This window comes from Stigmatopora nigra, chromosome 21, assembly GCF_051989575.1.
Source record: "Stigmatopora nigra isolate UIUO_SnigA chromosome 21, RoL_Snig_1.1, whole genome shotgun sequence".
In the NCBI taxonomy this organism is placed as follows: Eukaryota; Metazoa; Chordata; class Actinopteri; order Syngnathiformes; family Syngnathidae; genus Stigmatopora; species Stigmatopora nigra.
Genome location: NC_135528.1, coordinates 55,001 through 78,952, shown reverse-complemented (window position 1 = coordinate 78,952; position 23,952 = coordinate 55,001). Strand labels below are relative to the sequence as shown.

Below are 23,952 nucleotides of genomic sequence, written 5' to 3'. Positions count from 1 at the left end.
TGTGATTCCCGTGTCTGTCCGCCAGATGGTGGCAAGAGCATGTTCTACCATGGTCGAAAGCCGTCCCTTTTGTAGTACTCCATTTTAGATTTTTACGTGTGCCCAGTGTATCAAATAATGTGCCCAATGATTGTATCATTTTTAATCGCTTAAGGGGAATTGCAATAATTAACAAGGGGAGCATTTAGCTGAGGTGGACAGGTAGGAAAGAGAATCTTAGATAGTAATTCATTTATTGCTTTGGAAGAAACGGGGCTGAAGTGCTATAGTTTCGCGTTGCGTTTAGATACAGTTTTGTAGGAAATGAGTGCTAGATCATTATTATGCATTCGCTGGAAAAAGTATAAGCTTTGCCTGCTACTTATGCATGCTTTTGCTTGCCTTAAAACACTTCATTTCTATGATATCAGAGAGCTGTAGATGTTGCAAGGTTACTTATTAATGATCTGAGTAAATTCAAAACATGTCTTGTTATCTCTTAGCAAACTGATAAGCTAAAATGGTTATGTCTGAGGTTCCTGCCTAATACAGGACCGATCTCCAGTGTCCCAACTAATTCAGCTCACCCCACCCGTCAGGGTTTGGACGCCATGTAAATAGGGCTTTTATGAATAAACTGGCAAAACGCAGTTGGGCAATTACAAAGAGGTTTCCAATGACCATTCTCCTTGCAAGTTAAAATACAAAGGGTGTTTCCCCTCTTCAATTCTACCTGCTTTATGGATGTGTAAATTGCAAATATGACCCTAAAATCGTCCTTTTGGGCTGGGGGTCAATATACCTGATGGACACTTAGAGGTGGAGTCGAGACCGTGGCCACAGCATATCAGAGCCTTTATTATCTCTGGAACAATTTAAAATAAAAACTATGACAGACGCCCTCAAAGCTACAATATGAAAAATTTGGAAAAGAAAGAAAAATGGATAATATCAGGGGAATTTTAAACAGGTTTTTTCTTTAAGTGCACAGTGAGCCACAGTTGTCTGTCTTCCTCCACCAACACACATGAATCAAATAATCTGGAACCTTATCAAGCTTCTGGATTGTTTGCTGATGACTTGATCATTTGATTCAGGTGTAGTACAGGAGGGAGATATGGAAAAGAGACTGGATAGGGGCTGTTGAGGAAGGGAGTGTGGTGCCTCTGTCCTAACCCAAAATGCGACCCAGGGAAACCACGTAAATGTTACCTTCTTAAAATGAACAATAGCATGTTCTGAATTTCCCATGATAGGAAGTTAAAAATTTAATGAAGAACACAAACACTGATTGCAATTTCCTAGTGTGTTTGATTCCAGAGTTACTGAAAAACAATACAGGATCCTGGCTGATATTACATTTCCTTTACACAGTTTAAAGTCTAGTTATAAGAACATATCAGTACTTTCCTTCATCTGGGCTAAGATGCACATTCCTCTGTCTGGTCCAAGTGTTACCATCATCACCTCAGCTTTTGTTTCTCCATGTTTGAAAAAACAACAAATCACTGCAATCTTCCCCATACAGACAAACAAACAATAATTTACATTTTAAAAATCATTGGGCAGATGGGATATTTTGCGCTGCTTTTGACATACGGTGTGGCTCTTTGGATCCCACAGTTTAACTTGTTTGCCACCCCTGGGCTACAAAATCAATGGGTGCAGTTGGGAGCTGAAATCAAACCCCCGATTCGCTAAATGAGAGCTTTAGACTTGCAGACTCCATTTTTTTCCTTTCACAGAGCATATCCCCCCTACATTCTTTCATGTTTTGATTTGTTTACAAATAGAAGATAGTGTTTGAAATGTCATATTTTAGCTGCAAAGTTTGCATTTTAGAGACGACTATTATTAGTCTACACCAAACGCAAGTGGTTAATGCACTGATTTTCGCCTTTAGCCTCTATGTAACGAAAGTAAGTCTCAACAATGTGTAATGCAAACATGCTTTTTTTACTGTTGTTTTATTCTTGTGTTGTTTTGATGACCAATAAACATGTGAACGGACCTTTACCCTCTAATATATTCAATTGGGGAAGTTTAAAACAATTCTGAGCCAAGGTCACAACAATGGCAACAATCACATCCGTGCAAATTACTGTACCCATTTTTGGATGTATTCCATAACGTGTCAAGCTTAACTCATGACAACAAAGAAACATCTACACTGTGAACACATTCATTCCGTTTCATATTGAACATCCCATGATTTCTACTTTGAACAAGTGATGTCTAATTTTTATCTCTTCCCTCAAAGGTTTGTCATGAACCTATTATAAATTCTTGTGTAAAGAGTAGCATGCTAAAAATAGAAATTCGCTCACATATCAGCTAAATTTTCTTAAATTCAGAAGGTAAAGGAGTATTAGAATTATTAGTCTTAAATTGTTATATATTTGCTCGCAATGAAGAACGCTTCACTTTACTTAGCTTATTCGTCTTACATTATTATATATTTGCTCGCAATGAATAACGTTTTGCTCTATTTAGCTTATTAACATTAGAAACATCATTTTAGTACATCTGCTTGCAGGCCTGTAAATGCTCGCTCCTGAGTTAGCCTAAACAACAGGAAGGTTACTCCTTTCTCCCGCTGGACTTCGCAAAAGATTCTTCGCGCAAGATTCTTCGAGCAAGATTCTTCGCGCAAGATTCTTCGCGCAAGATTCTTCGCGCAAGATTCTTCGCGCAAGATTCTTCGCGCAAGATTCTTCGCGCAAGATTCTTCGCGCAAGATTCTTCGCGCAAGATTCTTCGCGCAAGATTCTTCGCGCAAGATTCTTCGCGCAAGATTCTTCGCGCAAGATTCTTCGCGCAAGATTCTTCGCGCAAGATTCTTCGCGCAAGATTCTTCGCGCAAGATTCTTCGCGCAAGATTCTTCGCGCAAGATTCTTCGCGCAAGATTCTATGCGCAAGATTCTATGCGCAAGATTCTATGCGCAAGATTCTTCGCGCAAGATTCTTCGTGCAAGATTCTTCGCGCAAGATTCTTCGCGCAAGATTCTTCGCGCAAGATTCTTCGCGCAAGATTCTTCGCGCAAGATTCTTCGCGCAAGATTCTTCGCGCAAGATTCTTCGCGCAAGATTCTTCGCGCAAGATTCTTCGCGCAAGATTCTTCGCGCAAGATTCTTCGCGCAAGATTCTTCGCGCAAGATTCTTCGCGCAAGATTCTTCGCGCAAGATTCTTCGCGCAAGATTCTTCGCGCAAGATTCTTCGCGCAAGATTCTTCGCGCAAGATTCTTCGCACAAGATTCTTCGCACAAGATTCTTCGCACAAGATTCTTCGCACAAGATTCTTCGCACAAGATTCTTCACACCGGTCCCTCGGGAAGATCCGGAGGACTTTCAATGGTTTTGACTTCTCAGTGTGGTTCACACTGCTCCCTTTGGAAGATCCGGAGGACTTTCAATGGTTTTGACTTCTCAGTGTGGTTCACACTGCTCCTTGGGAAGATCCAGAGGACTTTCAATTGTTTTAGAATAGAATGTTAGGGACACCTACTGATTAAGGCCTGTCATCACTTGGTATATAGCACCTCCCCTTGTTGTTCCCGCCTAAAGTTTGTCTCCACCTACCTTGAATAAAAGTGCTCGTGGCCCGCTCTCAGGTGTTTATTTGGCAGAGCAGAGCTACCAGATCGACGTGGGCTCTGTCCATCCGCTCCCCCCTCTTTGGCCGGGTGGGGCAAACAAGAGACAAAGAAGCGAGCAAGTCGTGTCCATCTCGGAAAGTGGCCTGCCATTTCACCACATCGGAAGGCTGACTGAGTCCAAACCCATTCCGTGCTTGATGCCTTCTCTGCTTGAAGATTATTTTTATGTTGGGGATTTAGCCCTCACATTTCTGGTGCCGAAACCCAGGAATTCCTATCTGGTTTCTGGCCACGGCACGTTGGATCAGAAGAATGGCCTGACGTCGGCTACTCCAGCCTTGAGAGAGGGCAATCTGGCCTGTTAAAGCCCAGGAGCACATTATGAACGACCCGCGGAGCAGAGCGGGCACCAACGCACGGTAAGGGCATATGCTTAAAATTAATTTGTAGATTGTAAAACAAGGCTGGCAGAAAATCTAATTTTTTTACTCGTGAAAAAGTAAACGGAAATGGTCCATAAATGGGAGATACTTGCAATATGCAAGTATCTCTCATTTGTATATATGCATGTAAAAAAAAGGGAAAATGCACAACGTAGGCGGCGGACGTACACTTTGTCAGTCGAAGTGGCATCCGTGGGGCAAGCTGAGATGATTTCCCTAGGATGCAATAAGCATAGGATATCTTCAGTGCACGGGAGTATCTCTTGTTTTGCAGGTGAAATATGCTTCAGTGTGAGTCATATTATAGACTATTAGAATATCACGGATTACATTAGCATCAAACAATTTATGTCAACCAAACAATGTTGACCTATTTCCTTTGAGAATGGCTATTGCCACAACAAAGCAAAAAGTGATTAGCAGCCGAGAAGCCCCACTAGGGGGATGGTGCCTCCTATTGGTGATATAAAATTGCAGCCCACTGATGTCTGATTATGAATGAGTGTGAATGGTTGTTTGTCTTTTTATGTTTCTGATTGGCCGACCACCAAGCTACAATCAATCAATCAGATATCAAGGTAGAAAATGATATAGAAATATGAAATCAATTTCTGAAATCGCCAATAAGCATTCTTCCATGGATGGCGATGACAAATTATGGAAAATTATTTAGTCCAATGAAATTTTTGATGAAAATTTAGCAGCAGTACTACAAATGTGAAACTTTAAGTGCTATGCAAAATTTGGGAGCACTGAAATAAAAAAAAGACTGATTTATAGTGATAATGGTATCCAAATTGTGTTAACATAATTAACTGGATTGACAAAAAGTTCCATATTTTGTTTCGAAATCATTGCGCCTACATAAGGAGGTCAACTGGACAGCAAAATATGGAAATCCTATTTAGTGGACCATACCAAACGCCATTATTCACTGAACGGTTGGAACTGGATGATGAGGTTAATCTGGCTAACTACATAAAAGACAAATCTGTAAAGAAACGCATTGAATTTGGGTTAGCAGAAGGAGACTGTGCTCCTCAACAGGACACAAACTGGACCAGCAGTGGTCCAAGGAGCCTGGGTGCTCAACCCAAAGTATGGAGAAGAACCATTAGCAAACCAAAATGAGACCGTCCCTACAAGTGTTGCTGACCAACCAGCAGACATGAAAATAGCTGAAAAGGAGCATGCGGATCCACCTTTGCACTGTAAGAAGGTTCTCTCAGTTGAAACGTTTGAGGAGACAGGTAAGATAAACGTTTTGATGTGATCAGACGAAATGACAAGCACTCCAATATTGATTGGAAAGATCATTGCTCAGGGAGCAATGCCATAAACCATAAGGAACTTTTTATATTGGTTTTATTATCTCCATATAAAAAAGGGTGAAACCGTTTCAATTGAGACTAAACCTTCTGACAGACAGTTAAAGTAACCAATAAAGAGAGAAAGGTGAAACTACAATGAATAGAACTGTAACTAGAATTTATTTTTATGCCTGACTGTTGAAAAATATTGATTAAGAAAGTTTTATAGGACACTATAGACAAGCTCCAAAGACAATGGAATGGTACATTTGATAAAAAAGACTAGATTGGGGAATTTTGAATTTCAAACAACTGAATTTAATTAGGAACGCAATACACATTATTGAATTGGGACACACAAACACACACACAAACACACACACACACACACACACATACATACATGCATACATACACATAGATACATACACATACACAGATGGAAGCATACATGAAGGTGCAGAACATTCTGCAGGCGGCCTATTCACAGAAAAAAAGGCCTACCATGCCTACCGAAGAATTTATTCCAATATTGAGCCATGGAAGGAGCAATTTCTCAAGAGGGGGGGATGATGGACAAGGTACAGCGTGTGTTCCATGTCCCAGAGGTCTAAATACCTAGTTTAACATTTTTGTAGGAACTGTGTGACAATGTGCAAGGTGACCTCAGGCCCAAACGAGGCCAAAGTCCAAAATGTACCCACCTATTTAAAATAAAACACCTAGGAATTGGTCTAAAAACCAGGGCTCGTACCATCCGCAGAGCGTGGGACTGGTAGAGCAAACGAATGGTACGATAAAACCAAGGTTTAAGAAAACAATGGAAGAGATAAAAAAAAGCCATGGCGAGAACACCTATCACTGGTCAAAACGTATATGAAAATAGTACCAACTAGCTCGGGATTACCACCTTTTGCGATAGTTCATGGAAGACCAGACTAAGGGTGGAGAAAAACTTATCCAAAGAACACGTAAGATGCTGTGATCACCTTTTTTCTACCTTGCAGGAGGTGGTGAAGCCAGGTGACTGGATCCTGATCCAAGTCGTAAAAAGGAAGTCCTGTTTCTCTCCACAATGGGAAACCCCATTCCTGACCCAACTCACCACCCTCCACAGCAGCAAAGATAGCTGAAAAGTCATAGTGGATTCACCAATCCCAGGTCAAGGTAGTTCGAGACACAGGTGACTCTGAGTAGACTGGAAGTCGGACGGTGTCAAAAACCTTTGTCCGTAAAAAAATCATCGGACGTCTACTCACATGCCACGAGTACCTCACTTAACCTTGACCTCCCATAGACTTTGCACCTCTACACAGAAGCCACAATGAAAGTTGTTGCCACCCACATCACAGTGACTGCACTGTCAGTGGCAACCTGGGCGTGTCTGCACGCCCCGCCCACACAGACTCGAGTTGGAAAACAAGATGGTGACATACTCCTATCACAGAGGAGAGTGAAGTGGTATGGAGAAAACAATCCGGAGAACTACTATGAAGAAGATGTGCGATATAATTTCAATATGTTCCAGAAGAAACTGATTGTTGTGAATGAAAGTTGTGTGTAGTCGTATACGCATTTCCACAGATATCCCAACATCCTGAATTCACTGGGTCTAGGCATCACACTGAAATCTGCAGTGGTGCAGATGAGATGCATTCCTTTTAAAGGGAGTGAATATAACAGTAAGAGATAAGAGATCAAAATCAGTGTAATTCAAACCATGTGATTCAATCTGGGGTGAAGATGTTCCTTGTGACCGTAAAAGACCATGATTTTCCATTCTCATTGAATTTGCAACCCCCATTCTTGAGATTATGCTACTATTTTGAATTTTTGTGTGAAAGCTGTGATTCAAAACACAATTCGGGACACACGCTAGTGTCTTACAGTGACATACAGTATCACCGCTTGGCAAACCATACTGGAGATTCTCGCACTCTTTAGAAGTGTTTCTCTGTCCATGTCAATCTATCTCAATCTAGCTCAATCTGTCTCTCTCTCTGTCTATCTATCTATCTATCTATCTCAATCTGTCTCTCTCTGTCTATCTAGCTATCTCAATCTAGCTCAATCTCTCTCTCTCTCTCTCTCTCTCTCTCTCTCTCTCTCTCTCTCTCTCTGTCTATCTATATATCTCAATCTAGCTCAATCTGCCTCCAGTTCAATCTGCCTCCAGTTCAATCTGCCTCCAGTTCAATCTGCCTCCAGTTCAATCTGCCTCCAGTTCAATCTGCCTCCAGCTCAATCTGCCTGCAATTGTATCTGCCTCCAGTTCAATCTGCCTCCAGCTCAATCTGCCCCAGCTCAATCTGCCCCCAGCTCAATCTGCCCCAGGTCAATCTGCCCCCAGATCAATCTGCCCCCAGCTCAATCTGCCCCGATTCAATCTGCTCCCAATTCAATCTGCCTCCAACTCAATCTGCCTCCAACTCAATCTGCCTCCAGCTCAATCTGCCTCCAGATCAATCTGCCTCCAGCTCAAACTGCCTCCAGCTCAATCTGCCTCCAGCTCAATCTGCCTTCAACTCAATCTGCCTTCAACTCAATCTGCCTTCAACTCAATCTGCCTTCAACTCAATCTGCCTTCAACTCAATCTGCCTTCAACTCAATCTGCCTTCAACTCAATCTGCCTTCAACTCAATCTGCCTTCAACTCAATCTGCCTTCAACTCAATCTGCCTTCAACTCAATCTGCCTTCAACTCAATCTGCCTTCAACTCAATCTGACCCCAGATCAATCTGGCCCCAGCTCAATCTGTCCCCAGCTCAATCTGTCCCCAGCTCAATCTGCCCCAGCTCAATCTGCCCCCAGCTCAATCTGCCCCAGCTCAATCTGTCCCCAGCTCAATCTGCTCCCAGATCAATCTGCCCCCAGCTCAATCTGCCCCCAGCTCAATCTGCCCCAGCTCAATCTGCCCCAATTCAATCTGCTCCCAATTCAATCTACCCCCAGTTCAATCTGCCTCCAGCTCAATCTGCCTCCAACTCAATCTGCCTCCAGCTCAATCTGCCTTCAACTCAATCTGCCTCCAGATCAATCTGCCTCCAGCTCAATCTGCCTCCAGCTCAATCTGCCTTCAACTCAATCTGCCTTCAACTCAATCTGCCTTCAACTCAATCTGCCTTCAACTCAATCTGCCTTCAACTCAATCTGCCTTCAACTCAATCTGACCCCAGATCAATCTGGCCCCAGCTCAATCTGTCCCCAGCTCAATCTGTCCCCAGCTCAATCTGCCCCAGCTCAATCTGCCCCCAGCTCAATCTGCCCCAGCTCAATCTGTCCCCAGCTCAATCTGCTCCCAGATCAATCTGCCCCCAGATCAATCTGCCCCCTGCTCAATCTTATTGGGGTAGACCTGCCAACTGGCTTAATAATAGCTCAATCTGTCTCTCTGTCTATCTATCTATCTCAATCTAGCTCAATCTGCCTCCAGTTCAATCTGCCTCCAGTTCAATCTGCCTCCAGCTCAATCTGCCTGCAATTGTATCTGCCTCCAGTTCAATCTGCCTCCAGCTCAATCTGCCCCAGCTCAATCTGCCCCCAGCTCAATCTGCCCCAGGTCAATCTGCCCCCAGATCAATCTGCCCCCAGATCAATCTGCCCCCAGCTCAATCTGCCCCAATTCAATCTGCTCCCAATTCAATCTGCCTCCAACTCAATCTGCCTCCAACTCAATCTGCCTCCAGCTCAATCTGCCTCCAGATCAATCTGCCTCCAGCTCAAACTGCCTCCAGCTCAATCTGCCTCCAGCTCAATCTGCCTTCAACTCAATCTGCCTTCAACTCAATCTGCCTTCAACTCAATCTGCCTTCAACTCAATCTGCCTTCAACTCAATCTGCCTTCAACTCAATCTGCCTTCAACTCAATCTGCCTTCAACTCAATCTGCCTTCAACTCAATCTGCCTTCAACTCAATCTGCCTTCAACTCAATCTGCCTCCAACTCAATCTGCCTCCAGCTCAATCTGCCTCCAGATCAATCTGCCTCCAGCTCAAACTGCCTCCAGCTCAATCTGCCTCCAGCTCAATCTGCCTCCAGCTCAATCTGCCTTCAACTCAATCTGCCTTCAACTCAATCTGCCTTCAACTCAATCTGCCTTCAACTCAATCTGCCTTCAACTCAATCTGCCTTCAACTCAATCTGCCTTCAACTCAATCTGCCTTCAACTCAATCTGCCTTCAACTCAATCTGCCTTCAACTCAATCTGACCCCAGATCAATCTGGCCCCAGCTCAATCTGTCCCCAGCTCAATCTGTCCCCAGCTCAATCTGCCCCAGCTCAATCTGCCCCCAGCTCAATCTGCCCCAGCTCAATCTGTCCCCAGCTCAATCTGCTCCCAGATCAATCTGCCCCCAGCTCAATCTGCCCCCAGCTCAATCTGCCCCAGCTCAATCTGCCCCAATTCAATCTGCTCCCAATTCAATCTACCCCCAGTTCAATCTACCCCCAGTTCAATCTGCCCCCAGCTCAATCTGCCTCCAACTCAATCTGCCTCCAGCTCAATCTGCTTTCAACTCAATCTGCCTCCAACTCAATCTGCCTCCAGATCAATCTGCCTCCAGCTCAATCTGCCTCCAGCTCAATCTGCCTTCAACTCAATCTGCCTTCAACTCAATCTGCCTTCAACTCAATCTGCCTTCAACTCAATCTGCCTTCAACTCAATCTGCCTTCAACTCAATCTGCCTTCAACTCAATCTGACCCCAGATCAATCTGGCCCCAGCTCAATCTGTCCCCAGCTCAATCTGTCCCCAGCTCAATCTGCCCCAGCTCAATCTGCCCCCAGCTCAATCTGCCCCAGCTCAATCTGTCCCCAGCTCAATCTGCTCCCAGATCAATCTGCCCCCTGCTCAATCTTATTGGGGTAGACCTGCCAACTGTCTTAATAATAGCTCAATCTGTCTCTCTGTCTATCTATCTATCTCAATCTAGCTCAATCTGCCTCCAGTTCAATCTGCCTCCAGTTCAATCTGCCTCCAGTTCAATCTGCCTCCAGCTCAATCTGCCTCCAGCTCAATCTGCCTCCAGCTCAATCTGCCTCCAGCTCAATCTGCCTTCAACTCAATCTGCCTTCAACTCAATCTGCCTTCAACTCAATCTGCCTTCAACTCAATCTGACCCCAGCTCAATTTGACCCCAGCTCAATCTGCCCTCAGGTCAATCTGCCTCAGCTCAATCTGTCCCCAGCTCAATCTGTCCCCAGCTCAATCTGTCCCCAGCTCAATCTGCCCCAGCTCAATCTGCCTTCAACTCAATCTGACCCCAGCTCAATCTGACCCCAGCTCAATCTGACCCCAGCTCAATCTGCCCTCAGGTCAATCTGCCCCAGCTCAATCTGTCCCCAGCTCAATCTGTCCCCAGCTCAATCTGCCCCAGCTCAATCTGCCCCCAGATCAATCTGCCCCCAGATCAATCTGCTCCCAGATCAATCTGCCCCCAGCTCAATCTTATTGGGGTAGACCTGCCAACTGGCTTAATAATTGTTTGTTCATGTCGAGCCAATGTGGCCAAACTGGTTTTACAATTGTTTGTTAGGACAGTGGAATGTACGATAAACCAACTAGCTGGCCTTGCAATTGTTTGTTCGCACCACGAATTGTAAGATAGCTAACTAGCTGGCCTTGCAATTGTTTCCTTGTATTATACATCCTGCAACGACTAATGCAAAAAAAAAAACACATACAATAACATTTTCAAGCCTAAAAAATATCAAACCAGTGCACAATTGAAACTTCTATGCTAAATAAGCTAATCCTCATCATTTCAACCAAAATAACTGTACAGTGGTACCTCGAGATACCTATACATATATATATATATATATATATATATATATATATATATATATATATATATATATATATATATATATATATATATATATATATATATATATATATATATATATATATATATATATATATATATATATATATATATATATATATATATATATATATATATATATATATATATATATATATATATATATATATATATATATATATATATATATATATATATATATATATATATATTTATGTATATGTATATGAAAATGAAAATCAGACATAGGCATTGTTGTCATCATTGACTTGACAAAAAGCCTAGTAGTCATCATACCCTCAGCAGCGTATGACGAAATTGTATAGTGCTTCTCCACAAGTTCGTCTTCCCAGGCCAGACACAATTATGACATTTATTTATGACATATTCATACTTGTTAGCTCTCCGCCTTGAGCGCCATTTTCCGGCGACTACAAGTTGCCTCACCGATGCCAACAAGAATAAGATGGATCACTTACCTCTCAGTCTTTATACTTACCCTCCCTCAGTCATCCTGTGGAAGGCAGATCTGCACCAAACGACCTTCCTGTTACTTCAATTCGACTTGACTTAATTTCATAGTAGGGATATGTGTAGTCGTCACGTCACGTGTTGCTGCAGGTTCAGAGACCTGATGGCTGTTGGGAAGAAGCTGTCCTTGAGCCTGTTTGTCCGTGCTTTGTAGGACCTGTAGCGTCTGCCAGATGGAAGCAACTGGAACAGGCCGTGTCCAGGGTGGTATGGGTCTCCAACAATGGACCCGGCTCTTCTGAGGTATCGGGGGTTGGCAATGTCTTCTAGTGATGGCAGAGAGCAGCCGACGATCTTCTGGGCAGTGTTTATCACCCTCTGTATGGCTTTTTGTCTGCTGCCGTGCTTCCGGTATACCACACTGTAATGCCGTAAGTCAGGATGCTCTCCACAGTGGCTCTGTAGAAGGTTGCCAGAAGCTTGGTGTCCAATTTGTCCCTTCTCAGTACCCTGAGAAAGTGGAGTCGTTTATGGGCCTTCTTCACTAACACTGTGGTGTTTGTGGACCAGGAGAGCCTATCCGTGACGTGGACTCCCAGAAATTTGAAGGATTGGACCCTGTCTACACATACTCCGTTAATGAGGAATGGGGCCAGGTCTGTGCTGCGCTTGCGAAAGTCCAGGATTATTTCTTTAGTCTTTGTGGTATTCAGTGTAAGATTGTTCGCCGAGCACCAAGAAGACAGTTTGTCGACCTCGTCTCTGTAAGCTGACTCATCCCCGCCTGAGATGAGTCCGATCACAGTGGTGTCATCGGCGAATTTGATGATAGAGTTTGACAGGTGGGCTGGTGTGCAGTCGTATGTGTACAGGGAGTACAGGAGAGAACTCAGTACACAGCCTTGTGGTGAGCCAGTGTTCAGTGTAATGGAGGAAGAGAGGTGTGGGCCCATTCTGACAGTTCGTGGTCGACCAGTCAAGAAGTTCTTTATCCAGCAGCAGATTGAAGAGGATAGTCCAAGGTGGTAGAGTTTGTCCTTCAGGATGTCCGGCTTGATGGTGTTAAAGGCTGAGCTATAGTCTATGAAAAGCATCATCACATAGTTCCCCCGGTGCTCCAGGTGGCTCAGTGCTGTGTGAAGAGCCACAGCGATAGCATCCTCAGTGGACCTGTTTTCTCTATAAGCAAACTGGTGAGGGTCAACTGAGGGGGGGGATTGTCCTTCTGATGTGTCGGGCCACCAACTTTTCAAAGCACTTCATGATCCATGTATCAATGTATATATGTATATGTGTGCATGTGTGCATGTGTGCATGTGTGCATGTGTGCATGTGTGCATGTGTGCATGTGTGCATGAGTGCATGAGTGCATGTGTGCATGTGTGCATGTGTGCATGTGTGCATGTGTGCATGTGTGCATGTGTGCATGTGTGCATGTGTGCATGTGTACATGTGTACATGTGTACATGTGTACATGTGTACATGTGGACATGTGTACATGTGTACATGTGTACATGTGTATATGTATATATATATATATATATATATATATATATATATATATATATATCTATATATATATATATATATATATATATATATATATATATATATATATATATATATATATATATATATATATATATATATATATATATATATATATATATGTGTATATATATATATATATATATATATATATATATATATATATATATATATATATATATATATATATATATATATATATATATATATGTGTATATATATATATATATATATATATATATATATATATATATATATATATATATATATATATATATATATATATATATATATATATACACATATATATATATATATATATATATATATATATATATATATATATATATATATATATATATATATATATATATATATATATATATATATATATATATATATATATATATATATATATATATATATATATATATATATATATATATATATATATATATATATATGTATGTATATGTATTAAAGAGGTCCTGCAAATTATGTAAAGTGAGGCCACCTTAGTCAGCGTCGTCGTCGGCAGCAGACTCCTCGTCCTCCTCACTCGCCGACTTAATAGTATTAAAATATGTTTAATAGTACAGTGAACCCTCGCTTGTCGCGGTTAATGGGGACCGGGACACCCCCACAGAAGGGAGAGACCGCGTAGTAGCAGGGCGCCATTAAAAAACGCTTATAGAAACATATAACACTTGACCAAAACCACCACCAGGCAAATATGCTGTTCATTCAGGTGTTTTATTCCACATTTGAATGCAGGTGTTATGTTGGTGCATTCAAAAAAATCACTGCAAATGTAATAAATGTAAAATTTTATTCAGAAAACTCAGAAATTCAAAAACATCATAGCAGCAATTCAAAAACATAATAGTAGTCAGGATGGATCTTCTGCAGTTCCTTGGCGCATAAAAAACATTTTTATGTGGAGTTGGGAACGTTGTTTTTTTGGACAGTGAGGATGCGCTTGTAAACAGCCATGACCTCATCGATGCGATTGCTGAACTCGACTGCCCTCACCATGTTATCGTCCATTTCTTTGGAGGTCTTTGGCTGTATTAAAGAGGTCCTGCAAATTATGTAAAGTAAGGCGACCTTCGTCAGCGTCGTCGTCGGCAGCAGGCTCCTCTTCCTCCTCTCTCGCCGACTTGGTCATCTCCTGTAGGTCCTCCTCTGTCAGTGGGGCTGGGTGACAGCCGATGAGATTTGTAATCTCATCAGCCGTCATGTCCGAGAAGCCTTCAGTCTGGACCAACCGAGCCAGCCTGACAGCCTTATCGACGGCAGAGTGATGGATCTCGTTAGGCGTGAAACCCGCATAATCCTGAGTTATTTTTTCTGGCCACAATTTCCTCCAACTGGAGATGAGTGTCTGCTCTTTCATGTCCTTTAGAGCATTCTGGATATTATTCAGGCACATAGCTATGCTGTAGTCCAGGGGTGGCCAACCCGCGGCTCCCGAGCCGCATGCGGCTCTTAGCCCGGTTTCATGCGGCTCTTACGTTCATATCAAAGTTTGTATTTGTGTTTTATTTTTATTTGCGTGTGCGCTTCGCTTGAGTTCAATACGGTATTTTCGTCCAATGCGCATGTGCTTGGGATGAAAATACCTCAAAGTTTCCCAGTAGGAGCAAGGTCATTTGAGTAAACGTTTTTAACAGAGTGGGAGAGCTCCCGTGAACCAGAAGCGACAATGAACGGCGTCGCGCACACAAAAAGTATCCCAAAGATCGAGCGTCGGCTGAAAAAGCCACACCCCCTGCGAGGCAGACCAAGGCGAGAGTGCTCAGCCGGGAGCAGCCAATAGGAGAGCGAGGTGTACACCCACGTGGTGGGCGCGCTAGTTAAAAGCCATTCATAATAAATGACAGCTCACAAGGAGTGAATGTTGCACAAAAATAGGCTCTGATTTTATGCCAGAAGTCCCACTAAGTAACATGCATAGTAAAAGAAAAAAGCTATTGTAAATTATTATATTTTTGTTTGTGGACTTGGTTGAACTGAGAGTTTGTCTGTGTGAGACAGTGCACACAATGTTCATTGTTGATAATGACTGGCCTGTGCTGTTAGTACTGTAGGAGTCAATTTATGTCATTACTATGCTGGTGTGTGACATTTACAATAAATCTGGCTGAGTAAAGGTATGTGTGTGATGTGGCTCTTTGGCGGTAACACAGTAAAAAATGTGGCTCTTGGTCTCTGACTGGTTGGCCACCCCTGCTGTAGTCTTTCCAGTATGCCTTCATACTGAAGGTCTCATCGGGCTCTTCGATGGAAGAGATGAGACCCTCCATTGTCGCCTTGGTGTAGAGGGCTTTGAAGGCCCTGATAACCCCCTGATCCATGGGCTGGATGAGGGAAGTGGTGTTGGGGGGAAGGAACTCCACCTGCACCCCCTCATGGTGCAAATTAGCTGCATGTCCTCCTGCACAGTCCATGAGTAGAACCACTTTGAAGGGCAGTCCCTTTTCAGCTAGGTAAAGTTTTACCTGCAGAACGAAGGAGTTGAAGAACCAGTCATTTGTGAGGGTCTCGGTGATCCATGCCTTTTTATTGGACATCCAGTACACTGGCAGTAAGGCTTTGTTCTTGTTTTTCAATGCTCGAGGATTCAGTGACCTGTGGATAAGGCCGGGTTTCAGCATGAATCCTGCTGCATTGCCACACAAGAGCAGAGTCACTCGATCCTTGTGGGCTTTGAAACCTGTCTTTTGAAGTTCGTCCTTGAAAAGAAAGGTTCTGGACGGCATCCTCTTCCAGAAGGATCCTGTCTCATCCATATTGAAGACCTGCTCCGGGACATAGCCATTTTCTTCAATTATTTCCGGAAACACATCCTCAGCATAGCGCTTCGCTGCTGCGGCTGCATCTCCATGCAGCGACACATTCCTTAGCCCGACTCGCCGCTTAAACCTCTCAAGCCAGCCCTTGCTGGCATTGAAAACCGGTCGTGGGCTAGTCTGGCTTGAGGGACCGGGCAGAGGATCACCTTCGTCGACGTCTTCTTCCTCATCCAGAACGCTGACGTCGTCGTCACCACTCTCAAGCACCATGGCGTCGAACAAAGTTTTAGCCTTGCTTCGGATTAAGTTTCCGTCCAGGATGATTTGCTTCGCCCTACAATCACGGATCCAAATAACCAGTGCATTTTCCATTCGCACCATGACCTTGTTCTGGGTGTTCACAACCCTTTTGGCATCTTTTGTAAAAGATGTTGCAGCAGTTTTGCGGATGTTCTTCTCCTCCTTTTTTATGTACCGCACCGTGGATTCATTCAGGCCGCAATGTCGAGCTACGCTAGCGTAGCTACTTCCTGCTTTCAACTTGTCCAATAAACTCACTTTTTCGGTGATTGTCAACATCTTCCGCTTTTTCTTCGGCTCACTAGAAGCACCAAGGGATGGAGAGCGTTTGGGAGGCATCACGAAGGGCTCCACAAAACTTTTGAGCTTAACTTGGCGAGAAGCATACTGTTTAGCACGAGATAAGCGTGGACTGAGAATGGGCATCGGGAGAAGCTTGGGTTTCCGTGGTGAATGGGCCAATGGGGAGTCGAGTACATTCAGTGAGCAATCAGCTTGCGCGCTTATGCCCGTGATGCGGCCGTGGCGCGGGCGTGATGCGGACGTGACGCGACCGTGGCGCGGGCATGATGCGGCCGTGACGCGGCCGTGATCCCCCATGATGCTTTGCGCATACGTGCATTTTTTGTGTTTTAAAATTTATAAAATGATGAAATTACTAATTCTAATTGAATATTTTGTTTCCACACCCTGTAGGACGATGTAATTTATAATTTTAATTTAATATCTTTAAAAAAAAAGAATTTTCCTGAAAAAAATCCGCGAAGCTCTGCAGGCGCAATAAGTGGAAGTAGCAAGGGTTCACTGTACTAAAATTAGACTGATTTTGCGGAGGGGAGAGAAAGACGGACAGAGAGAGGGGGGGGACTTTTTGCACGACAACGCGCTCGTAACATAACTGACACACTCAAAAATAAGTTCAATCAAACCTTACACTAAACCTAATTCAGGGTGTCTGCAGGTCAGAACAAGTGCAATTTTAGACTATTTTATACCTTTTTTAGATCATTGTGGGTTAAACTTAAGACCTTCACGAGTATTAATAATAAGTGAAAACAGATCCAGATTGCATTCAACTGACATTTAGTGTCATTGAAACAAACAGCTATAACACGCAACATTTTCAGGCGTTTTAATATTTTTTTCAAAATAATGCCTCAATTTAAAATGCAGAACATTGAAAAGAACCACGTTAATACATATTTAAGATATTGAGATGGGCAGATAAATACAGAGCCCAGTAGTGATAGTGTGTGTGCGCGCGCGAGTAGTGTGCAGCACTAGATGCTTCGTAGCTCTGCACTTTCGGCAGCAATTTCGATCTCCAGATTTGTAAGCCAGGTGAGTTTGTCTTTAGCAGCCCTCCTTAGAGCATTTGATTTAGACTTTTAGAGAGATTCTCGATGTTGTCGTTTGCGCTGTATGAGTATGTATAGTGTTTCGCCACGGTGTTCAGTGCCCACAAAACTTCTGCCTTCATTGTTTGTGTCGAGCCCATTAGGCCGCGTATGTCATTTGAAGTATCATTTGTCCATGTGTCTGCCAACGAATAGCACTGGGCAATTCTACGAGACTCACGTGCTGATTTCAGAGAGGCCTGGTGTATATTGGATTTAACGTGAGATTCGAGGGCCTTTAATCCCAGGGTTCCTAGCTTCAATGGTCTTTTGCACTACGTGCAGTACGCCTCAGTGTCATTGTCAGGAACACGGTTGAGCCAGTCTGCAAAATCCTGTCGTTTGAGCCAGCAATTCTAAATCTGAATTAACCCATTACTTATATTTTGTCCAACTGCCATTTGTCTTTCATTACTCGACAACTATTTGCGCCCTAGCGCCAATATCCTGCGACGACCTACACACTTCCGCAGTGAGTCTGTAGTTTTATTGTGCTTTCCGCTAGCAGTGATTTCCACTAACACAACCAAAAAGGGCAATAAGTCACCAAAAAAACGGAAATGTCTTCTACATCGATATTTAGCACTTTTGCACTAGGTCTTAAATGACCCAAATGATATTTTAGACTTACAGTTGAAATAATCTCGGTATTTTAGATTTTTTTTTAATTTTCTAAAATTGAAAATGTCTATATTTGGACTCCACGTACACCCTGTTGAATCAAATTTTGTTTTAATTTTTTATACCTTTCTTCTCCCGGGTTGGCTCTATTTGCCCCGCCTCCACTAGGACTTTCAGATGCAACCTATCAAGGATTGTTGGCTTTTATATTCCCTTCAAAATATTTCAAAAATGATGCACTCAAATGTCCTCACAATAAGATAATGCACAACCGCTTGTCAACGAGAAATACTGTATATATCCATTCGCACTGACAAACGGGAAAAAAAAACATGCAAAAAAAAAAACCTTACAACGCTCCGCCGAGTGCTGGACATTACACGAGGGAGTTGCGACCAGAAAGACAGTGCACATGATGTTCTCATGAGCAGCCTCTTGCGTCCGATGTATGCTCGTATTCCAAAATTTGTCTCGTATCTCAAGATAAATATTTGCCCGAAATTTTACTTGTATCTCAAATTGCTCGTATGTCAGGGCACTATTATGTCGAGGTACCACTGTACATATATGACGCCAACAGTGCAACATACCTGATCCAGTGAGAAGGCTATAATATAGGAAAGTTTCTTCTTCCAGCCGACCTCGTAGAGTAAAGGTTCATCACATATGTTCTCACATGAGTCACAATGCAGCCAGCGTCTTTGAGAAACAGAGTAAACCTCCGTCCATACATGATCTGGAAAATGATACAACTGTGCTTTACCTAAATATACAAACATTTCTACACATGGAAATACGGAAAATGCTCTTCTGGTGTGTCATAAATAACACTTCCAATTAATCTTGCGCAACACAATTTTATGTATTTTAGTATGATTACAAAAATTGCTCTGTGATTTAATATAGGTATCTCTCTCTGTGTCTCTCGGGCTCTCTGTCTGTCTTTTTGTCTCTACATATTATATGTGTAGATGTATACATGTATATATGCATATATATATATACATATATACATGTGTATATGTATATATATGTGTACGTGCGTATGCATGCATACATATATACATGTGTATATGTGAATATATGTGTACGTGTGCGTGCGTATGCATGCATGCCTGTATGCCTGCATGCCTGGATGCTTGTATGCCTGTATGCCTGCATGCATGCATGCATGCACGCACGCACGCACGTACTTATGTATGTATGTATATATATATATGTATATATATATATATATATATATATGTATATATATGTATATATGTATATATATATATGTATATATATATATATATATACATATATACATATATATATATATACATATATATATATATATATATATATATATATATATATATATATATATATATATATATATATATATATATATATATATATATATATATATATACACACATACACAATTAGAAATTGTCAAAAAATGTATAAGATGCAGAAAAAACATAATTTGACAGGTATGTATATCCATACCTGTGCTGTCCCAGATGTACCTGGCTTCAAGGCCCACAGCTCTGCAACATAGGGTGAAACAGTTGGCCCACTCCCCACATCGTCCCTTCCGGGTTGTGAGAAGCTTCTCTGGGTTGTTATAGCTTGTATTATATACAAAGATGAAAAAGAGGTAACTGTTAGACAATTGATAAAACTTGTGCTGGGCTCACACCTAAAGACATATTACTAGCTCACATGTAAAGGCAGATTGAGTCTTATTCTCTACATCGTGGAGAGTCCCTAATTATAAGATATATAAATAATTACACAATATACCACCCAGATTTGTCAGATAATATTGTCCGGATTTTATTTGATATTATTATATATTTGAAAAATGTACTCTTAATAACCTTGGTTAGTCTAAATAAAGAGGAGTGTTAACGCCCTGGACTGCTTAGAACTGCAACTGCATCCTCTGCCTCCCTATAGAGAGTCCCCAAAGTTTCCTGAAGTTTGGCTTCGCTACTAAACTTTACCCCTGGAAGTCTGAACAAAGAAGACCCAGAACGCTTTGCAGCACTGGTAATCTGTTCCAGGAACTGCACCAGCGTCCACCAAGTCTTTCTGACTTTTGTCTGTTTTTACGATAAACTTCTCACTTTCCACCCCTCCCTTTAGAATTAAGACGTCTATTGTTATCAGGGCCCTCAAAGTTAATAAAACAACAGAAAATATGTAGAAGGTAAGAACGGAGTTGCAAGTGAAAATTCCAGTAAACTGTCATTTCCTCTTTACTTGTGCATGTATTTGGGAATGTCAAATGGCGAACCTAAAAAATAAATATAGAGTATGTATCTGTTTAGCAGCATGTAATAGTGGTACCTACAGTGTCTTAATGCAAGGATCAAAGTGCAAAATAAAAATATGCAATGCTAAGACGGAAGTAGAAGTCTCAGAACATGAATTATTGATATGCATCTGGAAGTGTTCATTTCAGAGTGCAGTGACAGCATTTAATTGAGTCTGGATTAGTTCCTCAGGCACTCGAGTTGATTTTGGTAACAGTTCTTGGGAAGAAAGTGTCCTGAGACTGTTTTGGCTGGTATGGTTCTCCCGCGCCTGCCCGAGGACAGCCGGTTAAAGAGGTGGAAGTCGCGATGTGAAGTCTTTTGTGATTCTTTTTTCCCTTGCGTGTTGAAAATGTGATGTACACATAAGTATCATTTATCAGTTATGATACATTTATATCTTCAGGCTTTTTTCTAGCAATGAAGGACGCTATTTGCAAGCACAGTAATACATTGACATACGAGTGCCCCAACACAACATACAAGCAATTTGAGATACAAGTAGATTCCTGCCTTGAGATACGAGACAAATGAGATACGAGCCAGGTGGCCGAGACGTGAGAGGCTGCTTAAGATTTCAGCACAATTTTTTTGCCACATCTCTCTTGTGCAATGGGCGGAGCATTGCATTTTTTCCATGTGTTTTTTTGCATTAGTGTTGGGTTTATTCTGTATTACTGTTATACATATGTGTAGTAATTCATTTCTTTGTTAAATCATTAAAAGTCTTTCTATTGTTCGGCTCGAGGTCATAAACTGCCGCCTAGTCAACTCTCACATGGACTTATTCAAGGCAAAGAGACGCCAAGGTCTAACAACAGATACGGATATCTGCCACTTCCATAACACTCGGGACACTTCGGGCTTCTTTATGTAATTGTTATATGATTGTTAGGTCAAACGAAGGTGTGATTGTTTTATCCCAAATGCCTTAAAGCCGTACGCAAAGTACTGTTCGAGAGGATACTTTTGAAGATCTCCTCCCTTAAGGTTTCTTATCCTCGATCCAATCTATTTCAATAAATGTGAATAATTGAATAAGATGTCTGCCTGCAGTTATTGATACTTAAAAACAAGGGTAATTATTAATGAACCTATCATTTGGTCCTTCGAGCCGGATAAGTCTTCAACCGTCGAGAAACCAGGCGGTTTTGAAGATGTCAAACAGTAGTGCCTGGGTTCTCGCTCCGGTATATTGACCTCCATGGCACCAATCAAAAAACACAAAAAGACAAACCATCATTCACGCTCGCAAAATGCTAGAGTGTGTGTGTGTCTTCAATGATCTACTATTGAATGTGGGGTGGATCCAGACCTTCCGGAATGTGGGGTATTCTGGCGTCCTCGAGAATTTGTGGATTTTCTCCGAGTACTCCAGTTTACTCCCACAAAATGAAATTATGGATGCTAGACTGGTTGAACACTCTAAATTCTTCTGTTTATGAGTGTGAGCGTGAATGATGGTTTGTCTTTTTGTGTTTTTTGATTGGCAGCCCACCGAGACATAATCTATCAATAAAAGATCAAGGTTGAAAAATAATTTGGGCTTGAGTCAAGGGAAGTCCTATGTCTCGACAAGGGGGATGGTGGCCTTGCTACAACGGCACTACAAGGATTATGGTTTAAATGTATATGCATACCTACATATCCATTTCAAAAGATACATATAGATTTTATTGAATTAAGTAAGATATCATCCCACGATATGGAATTCCAGAAACTAACTATAGTGATAATGGCACCCACTTTGTTAATGAAATAATTGCGCCGACCATCCACAATTGGCGGGCCTTATATGCTATTATTCACTATACAATGACAATTGGATGATGAGGCAAATCTAGGGATAAAAAACAACAAATTTAGACTATCAGAGGGAGATTTTGCTTCTCAACAGGAAACGGACGAAGTGATGGTCATTCTTGAAGACTGGGTGCTGATACGCATCATAAAAGAGGAAACATCGGAGCAACGCAAAGTGGGAGGGTCCATCTTACTGAAAGGGGACACGGATGCACCTTTCCCACAGTAAGAAGGTGGTCTAAATTGAAACGTTTCAAGAGGAAAACTCCCTAAACAAAGACAAAAAGTCATTGCAGAATGGAATACAGTGGGTCCAAAGAAAGCCACCTCTCGCTGTCTGTCTGTCTCGCTCCCTTGCTGTCTGTCTGTCTCGCTCCCTCGCTGTCTGTCTCGCTCCCTCTCTCCCTCTCTCCCTCTCTCCCTCTCTCCCTGCTGTCTGTCTCTCTGTCTCTCTGTCTCTCTGTCTCTCTCTCTCTCTTTCTCTCTCTTCTCTCTCTCTCTCTCTCTCTCTCTCTCTCTCTCTCTCTCTCTCTCTCTCTCTCTCTCTCTCTCTCTCTCTCTCTCTCTCTCTCTCCCCCCCTCTCTCTCTCTCTCTCCCTCCCTCCCTCCCTCCCTCTGGACAGGTTTGGTCAGCCCAGGCATCTGGACAGGTGTGGTCGCCCGAGGCATCTGGACGGGTGTGGTCGGCCGAGATATCTGGACGGGTGTGGTCGGCCGAGCCATCTGGACGGGTGTGGTCGGCCGAAGCATCTGGACAGGTGTGGTCGGGCGAGGCATCTGGACGGGTGTGGTCGGGTGAGGATTTTGGACGGGTGCGGTCGGCCGAGCCATCTGGATGGGTGTGGTCGGCCGAAGCATCTGGACAGGTGTGGTCGGGCGAGGCATCTGGACGGGTGTGGTCAGGTGAGGATTTTGGACGGGCGAGGAGCTTGGACAGGGGCTCGAGTGACCAGGCCCTCCTTCCACTTCGCCCTGCGGTGCGGCGCTCGCCACCTCCTGCGGGAGGATGGCACCGCACCCCCGCCGTCACGTGGTGGCTCAGCTTGGTAGGCCAACCCACCATGCAGATGCTGGTCGGGGATATCCGGGTAGGAATGAGCGGAAAAAAGGTAGGGGTCATCATCCTCCGGGGCCCGAATTGGTAAAAGAAAATCACTGTCTGAATCAATTTGCTCACCATCTTCTTCATATTCAGAATAATCAGTCCCTCCATTGTGAATAAAATCCGCTGGATCTTGACATCAAATAACAAGGGGCGATTAACTGTGGTTGTCGGCACCTGGGCATAATGACTTAACTCATCAGGCAGCCCAGTGCGACGGGCTGAGCGGAGGGAGGGCATAGGAGCGGGTGGAGGATCAGGACTTCCTCTTAACCGAGATTCCTGTGCTGCAAATACGTGGCTGAGGTGCCTCCCCACGGCGTGTCCATATTGAACTCCTCATGTGAGCTTGAGTGGTTTCTGTGGTCGGGTGACTTGTAGGAGGATGGCTGGCGTAAACGAGCGCGTCGGCGCGAGCGTGGGTCGCGTCCCGCTGGGTCCATTTGGTCGGA

At 42.9% G+C, this 23,952-nt stretch overlaps 1 protein-coding gene across 5 annotated transcripts in view; it reads right to left on the bottom strand.

Annotated features, from left to right (window-relative positions):
• The window catches only part of ngly1 (N-glycanase 1), a 65,588-nt gene that overhangs the window by 5,554 nt on the left and 36,082 nt on the right, over positions 1-23,952 (bottom strand). For all 5 annotated transcript variants that reach the window (XM_077743108.1, XM_077743109.1, XM_077743110.1 and 2 more), the window contains 2 exons: positions 19,784-19,905; positions 18,880-19,025 (listed from right to left, as the gene is read on the bottom strand). In XM_077743108.1, the coding sequence (XP_077599234.1) occupies positions 18,880-19,025; positions 19,784-19,905 (268 nt within the window). The remainder of the gene's footprint in view (positions 1-18,879; positions 19,026-19,783; positions 19,906-23,952) is intronic.